This window comes from Geotrypetes seraphini, chromosome 8 (genome assembly GCF_902459505.1).
Source record: "Geotrypetes seraphini chromosome 8, aGeoSer1.1, whole genome shotgun sequence".
Lineage (NCBI taxonomy): Eukaryota > Metazoa > Chordata > Amphibia > Gymnophiona > Dermophiidae > Geotrypetes > Geotrypetes seraphini.
In genome coordinates, this window is record NC_047091.1 from 27,122,926 (window position 1) to 27,135,216 (window position 12,291).

The 12,291-nt window shown below is 45.5% G+C and overlaps 1 protein-coding gene across 5 annotated transcripts in view; it reads right to left on the reverse strand.

Moving 5' to 3' along the window:
* PABPC4 (poly(A) binding protein cytoplasmic 4) overlaps positions 1–11,863 on the reverse strand; it is a 49,486-nt gene extending 37,623 nt beyond the window's left edge. Inside the window, exons 1-6 of one of the 5 annotated variants that reach the window (XM_033953654.1) lie at positions 11,517–11,639; positions 3,147–3,439; positions 1,718–1,911; positions 1,515–1,630; positions 1,220–1,359; positions 871–965 (exon numbers count right to left, since the gene is read on the reverse strand). In XM_033953654.1, the coding sequence (XP_033809545.1) occupies positions 871–965; positions 1,220–1,359; positions 1,515–1,630; positions 1,718–1,891 (525 nt within the window). In that variant the 5' untranslated portion in view covers positions 1,892–1,911; positions 3,147–3,439; positions 11,517–11,639. Of the gene's footprint in view, positions 1–870; positions 966–1,219; positions 1,360–1,514; positions 1,631–1,717; positions 1,912–3,146; positions 3,440–7,590; positions 7,718–11,516 lie in introns of those variants that run through there. The other 4 variants (XR_004540256.1, XM_033953652.1, XM_033953651.1 and 1 more) reach the window with 4 other exon arrangements.
* Between the last annotated feature and the right edge of the window lie 428 nt (positions 11,864–12,291).

The window sequence follows — 12,291 nt, forward strand, 5'->3', positions numbered from 1 at the left end:
GTTCCCAAATGTAATGCCTTAAATGTCAAACACAAAATTTGGAACGGTTAACCAGTGTAATCTAATCAAAAGAGGAGTGACAAGATCGTGGGGTATAGAACTTGTTAATAAAGATGTCCACAGAAATACATATACATAGATTTATATTTGACAAGTGCTGGAGATCAGCAGCCATCATTAAGCATCAAGAAGACATTTCCAGGGCAGATATCTTAGATCAAACTCAATAATTTTGAGTCTTTTCAACTGAAAATTCCCTTCAGCTAGCCAGAGAAGGTTGGCCCTGCTTGATTAAGGGTTGCTATTTGACACTTACCGTTAACTGGATAACTTAACCAGCTAAAGATGAAAATCAGTCTACTGTATATACCTAGGGGAGGTAGTAGGTGCCCTAACTTAACTGTTTTAATTGGCACGGTAAAACCTATGAAAAAGTAGGTATAGTTAGGGGCGGAAATGACCTCAGGCGCCATTAGATATGATTCTCAAAAGAACTTAGGCATCTGCAGTGCAGGCAAAGAAAACCCTGGCCTACTTTGCAGACGCATACTTTTTCTGATAGGCCCCATTAGCTGTGATTCTTTAAACGGTGCCTAAGCATGATTGACATGCGGCTCATCCATTTACAGAATCTGGCCCTGGTCCCTTCACTGAACAGACTGGAGAGGCCACATGGTCTTATCTGCTGCATTTTAGCTGGTTACATTTCCAGATGATTAGATTTAACTAGCTAATTGCTGAAGTTGACGATTAAACCCTTTGAAAATTGTTTATCAGGAGACTTATTAGGGGGTCTGGCTTGGATGAGGGGGTGGCTACTGGTTTAGGGAAGAACAAGGCTTCTTCATGGGGAACAAACCAGTTTCCTACCTTGTTTGCATCTTCATGCTTCTCAAAACTGACAAAGCCAAAACCCTTGGATTTACCAGTGGAGTCTGTCATTACTTTAATACTCAGAGTCTTCCCTGCAACAAAGAGACATTCAACAGATGTCATGTCAAAGCTTATTTGTGAAAGCATTGCGCATATGGATGCTACAAGTAATCTGGACAATTAATAAATAGAAATAAATTATCTATTGGCTAACGTCAGGCCTTTTTTTCAGGGGGTACTTTTCCACTGCCTGCTGAACTCACCCATCAAAATTGGTTTGTGCACGTCTGTTTCAACATGTGCGGCAAATGAGGCTAGTCACAGAAGTGCATGTTTAAGATTTTACCATATTTGCTGAACATCTCCTTCAGTCTCTCATCATCCATGTCATCTCCAAAGTTCTTGATGTAAACGTTTGTGAATTCCTTTGCTCTTGCTCCCAGTTCCTCCTCCCGCTCTTTTCGAGACTTAAAGCGCCCAACAAAGCTAAGAGGACAGAAAAGGACACATCAGAATTTGGCATATGGATGGAAATGATCAGGCTGGTGGTAAGAAAGAAAATAGAAGGCAGCAAAAGTTGGGCAACAAAAAATAAAAAGGGCGCTAAGATGAAAGCGTGTGGGCAGTGAGCAGGTACCTACACTTTGCGATCATTCAGTAGCATGCCATTCATCTTCTCAATTGCTCTGTCTGCTGCATCCTGAGTTTCAAAGTGCACAAAGGCGTAGCCTTTAGATCCATTCTCGTCACACACTACCTGGAAGTAAGAAAAGATGCAGAGTGAGAGATGCGGCTAGGGGTCTCTTTCGCCCCACAAGCATAGAGTGTGTGTGCTAAAGCTCACCTTGCAAGACAGTATGTTCCCAAATGCAGAGAAGGTATCATAAAGTGCTTTATTGTCTATGGACTTGTCCAGATTCTTGATGAAGACATTGCCAACCCCTGATTTCCTCAAAGAAGGGTCACGCTGAGACCACATGATACGAATGGGCTTGCCTTTTATCACATCGAAGTTCATGGTGTCCAGAGCACGTTCCGCTACAGAGAGGAGGAGCGGGTGAATGCCTTTAATTCACTGCTTTGTACTTATCACAGACACTGAATTTCACAACAGCTGCTGTTTGCCACTGTCAAATAAAATGATTTGGAAGCACTCAATCCAAATCCCAACAGCTTTGCCTAAAGGCTCCTGGTCAGACTTACAGTCTAGGATACGAGCTCTTCATATCTCTGCTTGTTTCTACTATTCTTTTAGGGACTCAGTCTTAGTCTTTTCTTGTATGGGCAGAGGGGGCGGCACTTTGCAGGAAATATTGATTTTTATTTTTCAGTACGTGTAAGGCACCTGGCAATCAGGGGAGTATACGAATAATCAGAAAGAGAGCCTAAGGTCTGGGATAGGCCAGATGCGATGGACAAGGAGTCCCAACAGTTTTGACAGCAGCAAGGGGAGGATATTTCTTGGAAGCTGCCTCTTCGCTTCCCCAGGGAACAGATCTGGCAGAATTAGGCCTGAAAGAGGTTGCTTCCGAGTAAGTCACAGAGGTGCTGACCCCATACAGCTCTCATCCCACTGACCTGCTCCTCACCTATTTAAAAGCTCGATATTTATTTCATTTCTTTTCTATCCCGTTGTCCCCAAAGAGCTCAAAACGGGTTACAAGTTAAACGTACATAATTTTAATACAAGATTACGAGACAAGTTTTATTCTAACTTGGCACATACTAGGGCTCTAATATGAATATATTTAATATACAGTTTACCGATTACAATTTGCCATAGTTACACTGCAGGAGTTTACAATACAAGTTTTCCTTACGTGGCACAAATCGGTTCTGGTACCAATATTCATTTCTTTGTATTCCATGGGTCAAGGGCAGGGGTTTAGGTGCTGCTCATCTTTATCAGACCAGAGCCGCTATCAGTTTAAAACTATGCAATAATGGGGCACATTTTGCTGTATCTCCCCACACCAGCAAAATCAGTAAGCAGAGAAAGGCCTGCATACATTTTCAATGCGCTGATGGGAAACATTCGACCGCAGGCTATAGTTTGGGAAATCCTGGTATAGACAATATTTTCAGTTTGGATTGCAAATCCGAGCATCTTGGATGTCTGAGGGGAGTTATTGACTAGAAAGACCCAACAGTGAAGAAGCTTCAAAGCAAGGAGTGGCATAAAGCATCGATAACTGAATTAAAGGAAGAAAAGATCACCACGAGTAAAGGTAAAGAATGAATTTACAGGTCAATACTGAACTTTTGAATACTACCTAAAAATTAATGGGAAGCGGATTCTGTAACTGGCGCCTTAAAAGCAGCCACCGATCGCATTCCAACCACAAGATGGCGCTGGGTATAAAATCACGCTTCCAGCAAAGGTGTTAGGTGCTCGTGCCTCATGTTCAAGTCATCAAGTTTCCATGGCAGAATATAGAAGTAGATTGCCGGGCCTTTCTTCTGCACGGTATAAATTCGATGATGTCGCATCAAATGCAATCCTCCACCTCCAACACTGCCCAGATGGGTGATACATCGTTAGTCTGACATCTCTGCTGAAACCTGCCTGGAAATTAGGTGGAAGTAAAACAGAAAAGACAGACAGGACGTAAGCAGATGCCAGCAGAGGCAAGTTAAGGAAAGCATGGATCGCTGACTGGCAGGACTGGTTGAAAAGGTGAAGGAGTAGGTTCTGTGACATGCAACACTCTAAACTCATGGAAGACAGTGTTCAAGGCCGTGGGAGAATAAAAAACAGTTTGCTAAACACCAATTTCCATTCCCTTAGAAAGAAAGAAAATACTAGACAGAGTAAAGATCAATAAGAGACTAAACCCAAGTCTTGAAGAAATTAAGATACATTGTCAGACCTTAAAGAGAGAAGACTAGCAAAGTAGGCAGCTCTCAGGAAGAGTTCCTAGAGCCACAACAATGTCTAGATTAGAGAATGACACAGGGACAAATTTCCTCATCTGCACAAGACTCAAACCCTTGAAAATCATAAGTGTTCAAGGCTTGTGCAGTTAAGGCAGAGCTTACAGGAATGGGAAGGACAGGACAAAACTCATGGGGATGGGGACAAATTTGTCCCTGTGTCATTCTCTAAAGTAGATGAAGGGGTGGAAACTAAAACGAGAAAGGGAGAAAGAGCTCCAGATTCCCAAGGAGACAGAGTTAGAGGATTTCCACAGCAGACTGCTAGAAGGGTGAGTCCATTTAAGCTCTTGGGGATAACAAATAAAAACTACCAATTTTGATTCTATTGGCTTCTAATAAGCAAGTTAAAACTTTACTTTATTCCTAACCAGCCAGTGCCATGAGAAGTGACATCAGTCCATGGACTCTCAATATAGCATATAAAATCAGCACATATGTGATGCCACAACAACCGTACACTGCACATGCTAATCTCACACATGTACACCGAATCATCACTTGTAACCACCGACTATCTGCAATGTCATGACTATCATACTGATTTCTACCATGCACACAGTCATGTGCATGCAAGAACTGTTTTCTAATACAAATACACCACATCTCTATGTCATATGGCTTAAATCATGCCAAACGAATCTGATTGAATTCTTTGACTGGGTAACCAGAGAATTAGATTGAGGAAGTGTGCTAGAGATCATTTAGATTTCAGCAAAGCCTTTCACACGGTTCCTCGTAGAAGGCTTTTGAACAAACCTGACCCGCTGAAATCAGAACCCAAAATGGTGAACTGGGTTAAAAACTGGTTGACGGACAGACATCCTAGGGCGGTGGTCAATGGAATTTGCTTGGAGGAAGGAAAGGTGAGTGGTGAAGTCCCTCAAGGATTGATGCTGGGGCCGATTCTGTTCAATAAGTTTGTGAGCAATATTGCCAAAGGTTTGCCTTTGCCAATGATTTATTGTTTATTGAAAGCTTCTATACTTGTGCTTTTGTAAAGGTGTTACAATACAGAGTTAGTGTTTTCTCAAAACAATCCTCAAACCATAATCAATCCTCTTTCTCATTTCCACCTAAAATATATCAATCTACCTGCTTATACACACCTATATAAAATATATCATATGTTTATTCATATTATACCTTCTTTTACACACATAAATATATACATCTATACATCCATATTTAGTATCATGTCCTCCTATTTCAATTTGCGCTTAGTGTTCATCTTGGAAGTACTAACTTCCTGATAAATCTGGTTGTCTGTGCTATGATTATCTTATCTCCTGTCCCTACTGTGTTTATCTTATAGATGTTCCTAGTGGGGACTAGCCAACTACTTTCTGGTGTTCTTTTCTAGTTTTAGTCCCTTAGGAAGGGACTTCCACCACCTTGGAGCCATCACTGAGAACATTCTTTTCCCGACGCTTTTGTATTTGATTTTTCTGGAGGGTATTTCCAGCAGGAGGTTTTGGCTTGAGTGTAGTGCATATGCTGGTGTGTAGTGATGTAGACTGTCCGCTAGATATTGTGGTTTTGAGAGATGAACGATTTTGTGTGTCAGCAACAAGGTCTTAAATTTCACCCTGCTTTCGATTGGGCGCCACTGTAGTTCTTTCAGTAGTGGGGTGGCACTCATCAGCCTTGATTTTCCCGGAAGAAATCTTGCTGTTGCGTTTTGTACCATTTGAATCTGCTTAATCATTTACTTTGGAATGTCCAGCAGGATTGCATTATAGTAGTCTAAGATTGAGAGTACCAGGATTATTATTATGTTGGACATTACTTGGAGGGATAAGTCCTCTGACCCAGTAGTTTGCCATATGCATTTTTTTTACAATGAGCTGGATCTATAGTGTCATGTCTAAGAACATAAGAACATAAGAAATGCCTCCGCTGGGTCAGACCCGAGGTCCATCGCGCCCAGCAGTCCGCTCACGCGGCGGCCCAACAGGTCCAGGACCTGTGCAGTAAATTTCTATCTATACCCCTCTATACCCCTCTATCTAGGTTTGGGTTTAGCTATACTCCTAGGTTTCTTACCCCCTCCATGGAAGATTTTAAGGTGTTGCCATTCAAAGTTAGTTGTATTTTAGGCTATTTCTTCCCCATTTGTTAATTAGCAGTAATTCTGTTTTCTCCTTGTTGGCTACTAGTCCGTTTGTTTGGTAACAGATTGGACACCCTGGAGGGAGTGGAAACATGAAAAAGGATCTGCAAAAGTTGGAAGAATGGTCTGATGTGTAGCAACTAAAATTTAATGCAAAGAAGTGCAGAGTGATGCATTTGGGGAGTAGAAATTCGAGAGGCTGATTTGCACAGATGGGGAGAGGGACCTTGGGGTGACAGAGTCTGAGGATCTGAAGGTGACAAAGAAGTATGACGAAGCAGTGGCTGTAGCCAAAAGGATGCTAAATTGAATAGAGAGAGGCATATTCAGCAGAAGAAAGCAGGTGTTGATGCCCCTGTACAGATTGTTGGTGAGACCCCACTTGGAGTACTGGAGTTTTGGAGGTTGTATCTGGCCAAGGATATAAGAAGACTTGAAGTGGTCCATAGAAAACAACAAAAATGATAGGGGATTTGTGCCAAAAGGAGTACAAGACAAGAAAAACTCAACATGCTGCTACTATTTGGGTTTTTGCCAGGTACTTGTGACCTGGATTGGCCTCCGTAAAAATGGGATACTGGGCTAGATGGACCATTCTTCTGATCCAGTAAGGCTATTCTTATGTCCTTAACATGTATACTCTGAAGGAGAGGAGGTACAGGGGTGATATGATACAGACATTTAAATATTTGAAAGGTATTAATAGAGGACCAAATCTTTTCCAGAGAAGGGAAATTTGTAAACGGTGACGGAATTCAAAAAAGCGAGGGATGAACACAGAGGATCTCTAATTATAATATGACTGGGCAAGTTTTCACTGTCTGAATCCCACAAAGGAGATGGTTGGATAGGCTGGAGTGAGCTTCAACAGCAACTCAAGTAGTTGGACCCTAAGGGCAGTGCCGGGTGGACGTCTAAGGTATATGGCCCAGAAATAACAAAGACATTTTAATTTAATCATGAAATTGTAAAATGCGTAATTACAGGGCAGATTGGATGGACTATCTACTGTCATTTATTGTGTTACTATGTATAATATAGGCTCATAGCATGTCTTCTGGAAATGAACACATTTACACCCAATGTACTACTAATTATTTTTATAGTGCTACTAGACATACGTACAGACCCTGCTCAAAAGAGCTTACAATCTAGTCAAGACAAACAAATTGGACAAGAAGGGACAAGACAAATATGGGTGCATGTGTACTCTACAGAGAATAGCTATTACTCATGACCATGAACTTCTAATATGTGCCACCAAAGGAGCTCCTAGAGACCTGGTGTGCAGAGGCACACATTCCCACCAGAGGCCTCTTTGGTATTTTAAGACTTGCACCCTGTTATTATTACACTACTTCTCTACCCATGCATATCCCTGATTTTGCCCTTAGTGCGGTTTTAGAAGAGCCTTTTGTATGGGGTAAAGAGTTAATCCCATAAATGCACAAGAAAATCGATGCCGGACACACCCATGTACCATGCAACACAGCTACAGCGTCCACTCAAATATAAAAATAACATGGACATTGTGATGTAGCAGCGACCAGCAAACAGTGCAGCTAGCAAGGCAGTACCTTCCTGTTATCTGGAAAGAGCCTGAAAATACGGAGTTTAGCAAAAATTTGCTTATATGACATCAGGACACAAATACAGAGGCGAGTACTCACACAGATCCCGCAGAACGCAGACAAGCTGGAAATCTCTCATCCTACACACAACTGCAGCTTCTACTAAGTTTCACGTTGCACATGATTTCCAAGCCCACCTTGCTGCCGCTGAAACTGCCCCAACAACTACAGAATGAGAATATCAAGCACTCATCATTCAATAATTCCTCAGAACTGGAGAAAAACTCATTCAAGTCCATTTTTATTGTACAAGGATTGTGAGCCAGAGTGTTATTAAATAACAGCCATCAAACTGTAAAATAGGGATGCTGCTGCATTTAGATACCCATAACAAACAGTCAATCCAAAGCAATCCAGCTCTGGAATCCACAGGGCAGACACTCAGCCTGGATAATGTAATCCCCGGAGCAAAGCTCAGCCCAGGATGACATGCCCCTGAGATCCTCAAAACTCAGAGCAACCTGGCCTCCAAGGACCCCCAAGATCTGTCCCTGGACCCTCAGGATAGAACTTTCAACCTCCCCCTGTCCCAGGTCCCCAAGGCAAGTCCTGGATGATATACTCCTTTGGTTCCCAGGATAACCCAATCCCCTGGATGCTCAGGTCAGAAAGAAGGTAATTTTAAAGCATTTCCCATGTTTTACTAATAATAATTTATTCTTGTATACCGCCATACCCGTAAAGTTCTAGGCGGTTCACATCCATTAATTAAGGTCTGTGATAACACACGGATTTACAAAATTTTAACAAAGTTACAGGCAATGAAGTGGGAGGGCAACTCTTTGAAGAGATTAGGTAGCGGTAACGGTAATACAGAAGGAAGGGTTGTAAGGTATGATATAGCGAGAGAGAGATAAAATCGGGGGAGGGGGGAGAGGGAAAGCTGAAGGGGCGGGGTAGAGAGGGAAAGGGGAGAAAATAGGGGACAAGGGGGATTAAAAGGCCTGTTCACGGAAAAGGTGCGTTTTGAGATTACACAGGATTGTGCTTGCTTTTATGCTATGTGCAGCATTCCAAGGGATGTACCTGGGTGAAGCTGCAATACACATATGACACACACATTTATACACTCTTAGGAAAAAAAAAGATGTATATTTGTGGAAGAATATGTGTGTGCTAGCAAGGATCTGTTTCATATCGACACATAAGTGTGCTGTTGTGAAATTACCCCTTAGCCCAAAATGATCCACCCCATCCATCAGCATTAAAAAAGGTTCAGAGACAGGCATTAAAAATAAGAAGGATAAAGGCTGAAATGGGCTAGAGACGAAACAGAAGGATATGATAGAAATTCATAAGACCAGAAGGGGGATGGAACCTTTCAAGCAACACTATAACAAGCAGGCACTCCATGACACTAACAACCAAAAATAAATCGTAATCGTACAAAGTATATTTTTCACACATGCCACAATTAAGCAGAGGAATCTGCTGCTGGAGAACATGGCAAGCTTCAAAAGAGGTTTGGACAAGTTCCGAGAAAGCCCAGGTAGGCTTGGGAAAGCCTTGATTTACCTTTGTTCTGTAAATGAACTACAGTACAGTATAAGAACATCTGTGTACTTAGATCAAGGTCCAAGAGTGACCAGCTTATACAACTCAGCATGGATCCCTTTACAAATACTCAGGGACCCCAAGGGTAGACAGTCAGCCCAACACTAACACTTAGTGCTGAGCTAGGGTGACCCACCTCCAGGGTAGGCACTTAACCCAGTATGACCCTGAGCCTCCCCCCACCCCACCTCAAAAATCCAAAATAGACCCTTTGTGCAGGACAACCCAGACCATGGGCAGACACAGTCCAGTGCCACCACCATACACTCAGAAAGGGAAGGTATCTCCAGGGCAGGCATTTTGCTTACCCTGAACGGCGTTGGCATGACACCAAAATACACATGTAACATAAAATGCTATTACATGCGTTCCACGGCACAATTAGGCACAGTCAGTAGCGCCATCCACTGACCTGGTACAAATGGTTACACCTAAATATAGGCCTACCAATGTGCATTCTGTGATGGCTTAAGGGTGCCAAGAAGCTGATATACAGTAGAACTGATGCTCAGCACATCACAACCTGCCCTGGGACCACAGTGAATACACTCAGCCCTGCACAACCCCTTCCCCCCAGTCTCAAGAGATACACATTCAGTTCAGCCCCAAAGGAACCCCTCTCCTTTTCTCTGAGAGATGCCCAAGCCCAGACCAACCTGACCCCCTCCCCTCTTTAAGAAAAACACTCAGCCCAGTCTGACACCCCTTCCTTCGTCCTGATCTCTAAGATAGTCAGCCATCTAACTCGCTCCTCCAGCAGGACCGCTGCCCTGATCTTTAAAATAGATGCTTAGCTCACATTCCCTCCCTGATCTCTCCCACTCCTTCCCTCATCTATGACACTTGACCCAGCCCTCCCCTCCCCCAACTATGACACTCGACCCAGCCCTCCCCACTTCTCCACCTCCCATTGACACTTGACCCAGCACTCCCCACCCCTCTTCTATGACACTTGACCCAGCCCTCCCCTCCCCCATCTATGACACTCGACCAAGCCAACCCCCTTCTCCACACTCCACCTCCCATTGACACTTGACCCAGCCCAGCCCACCCCACCCCTCATCTATGACACTTGGTCCAGCCCTCCCCTCCCCCATGACACTTGGTCCAGCCCTCCCCTCCCCATATGACACTTGGTCCATCCCTCCCCTTCCCCATATGACACTTGGCCCAGCCCACTCCTCCCATCTATGACACTCAGCCTATCCCTCCTCCCTTCTCCAAACACCACCTCCCATTGACACTTGACCCAGCCCTCCCCACCCCTCATCTATGATACTTGGTTCAGCCCTCCCCTCCCCCATATGACACTTTGTCCAGCCCTCCCCTCCCCCATATGACACTTTGTCCAGCCCTCCCCACCCCTCACCTATGACACTTGGCCTAGCTCACTCCTCCTATCTATGACACTCAGCCTATCCCTCCCCCCTCCTCCACACTCCACCTCCTATTGACACTTGACCCAGCCCTCCCCTCCCCCATATGACACTTGGTCCAGCCCTCCCCTTCCCCATCTGACACTTGGTCCAGCCCTCCCCTGTCCCATCTGACACTTAGTCCAGCCCTCCCCTCCCCATGACACTTGGCCCAGCCCACTCCTCCTATCTATGACACTTAGCTCAGCCCTCCCCCCTTGTCCACACTCCACCACCCATTGACACTTGACCCAGCACTCCCCACCCCTCATCTATGACACTTGGCCCAGTTCACTCCTCCTATCTATGACACTCAGCCCAGCCCTCCAACTTTTCCACACTCCACCTCCCATTGACACTTGACCCAGCCCTCCCCACCCCTCATCTATGACACTTGGTCCAGCCCTCCCCTCCCCCATATGACACTTGGTCCAGCCCTCCCCTGTCCCATCTGACACTTGGTCCAGCCCTCCCCTGTCCCATCTGACACTTAGTCCAGCCCTCCCCTCCCCATGACACTTGGCCCAGCCCACTCCTCCTATCTATGACACTTAGCTCAGCCCTCCCCCCTTGTCCACACTCCACCACCCATTGACACTTGACCCAGCCCTCCCCACCCCTCATCTATGATACTTGACCCAGCCCTCCCCTCCCCCATATGACACTTGGTCCAGCCCTCCCCTCCCCAATATGACACTTGGCCAAGCCCACTCCTCCTATCTATGACACTCAGCCTATCCCTCCCCCCTTCTCCACACTCCACCTCCCATTGACACTTGACCCAGCCCTCCCCACCCCTCATCTATGACACTTGGTCCAGCCCTCCCCTTCCCCATCTGACACTTGGTCCAGCCCTCCCCTTCCTCATCTGACACTTGGTCCAGCCCACTCTTCCTATCTATGACACTCAGCCTATCCCTCCCCCCTTCACCACACTCCACCTCCCATTGACACTTGACCCAGCCTCCCCTCCCCCTCCCGAGCGCGCGCACTCACCATCGGCCGGCTGCTGGAAGTTGACGTAGGCGTAGCCCAGCGACCTGCGCGTGATCATGTCCCTGCAGACGCGGATGGAGAGCACAGGCCCCGCCGGGCTGAACTTCTCGTAGAGCATGGCCTCGGTGACGTCGGGGTGCAGGTCCCCCACGTAGAGGGAGGCCATGGGGTAAGTGCTGGCGGCGTTGTTCATGAGGACGGAGGCTGCCGCTCCTTCGCGTCCCGGCCCCCTTCCTTTGGGGGGGGTTATGGGGGAGGGGTTTATAGAAAGAGGCGGACCTGTCACCTCACGCGCCGCGGCCTGGAGCCGAGAGGCCGCTTTGCGCTCGCCCCGCCTCTTTAAAGGCCGCCCGGCATGCACCGCGCCGCCACAGCGAGCGGCTCGGGAGAAAGAGGAGCTCTCGAGAGGGGTCAGCGAGTCGCGGTCTGGGACAGAGCGGCGATGGGTCCGCTCCGGAGAAACAGCGCCCCGTCTGGGTGTTTTTAGAGAGAATGGAGCAAAGTTAATGTGGGAGAGAGATCATTAATTGTCAATTTAATGTACACATAACATCTTATTAATTCATAATGGTAACCATAACATTTTTTAAAAAACCACAAAGCACACTATACGCAGAGAAAATGTTAATTATCGTTTATATTTGGGGTTTTTTCAAAGATGTCAAGGCAGATGACTTTCAAATATGCAATGTCACCTCAGTAACTATAGAAAAATAGACAAATATAGTACAGATATAAATTCTCAAAACTGATACGTTTTGATCACTAAATTGAA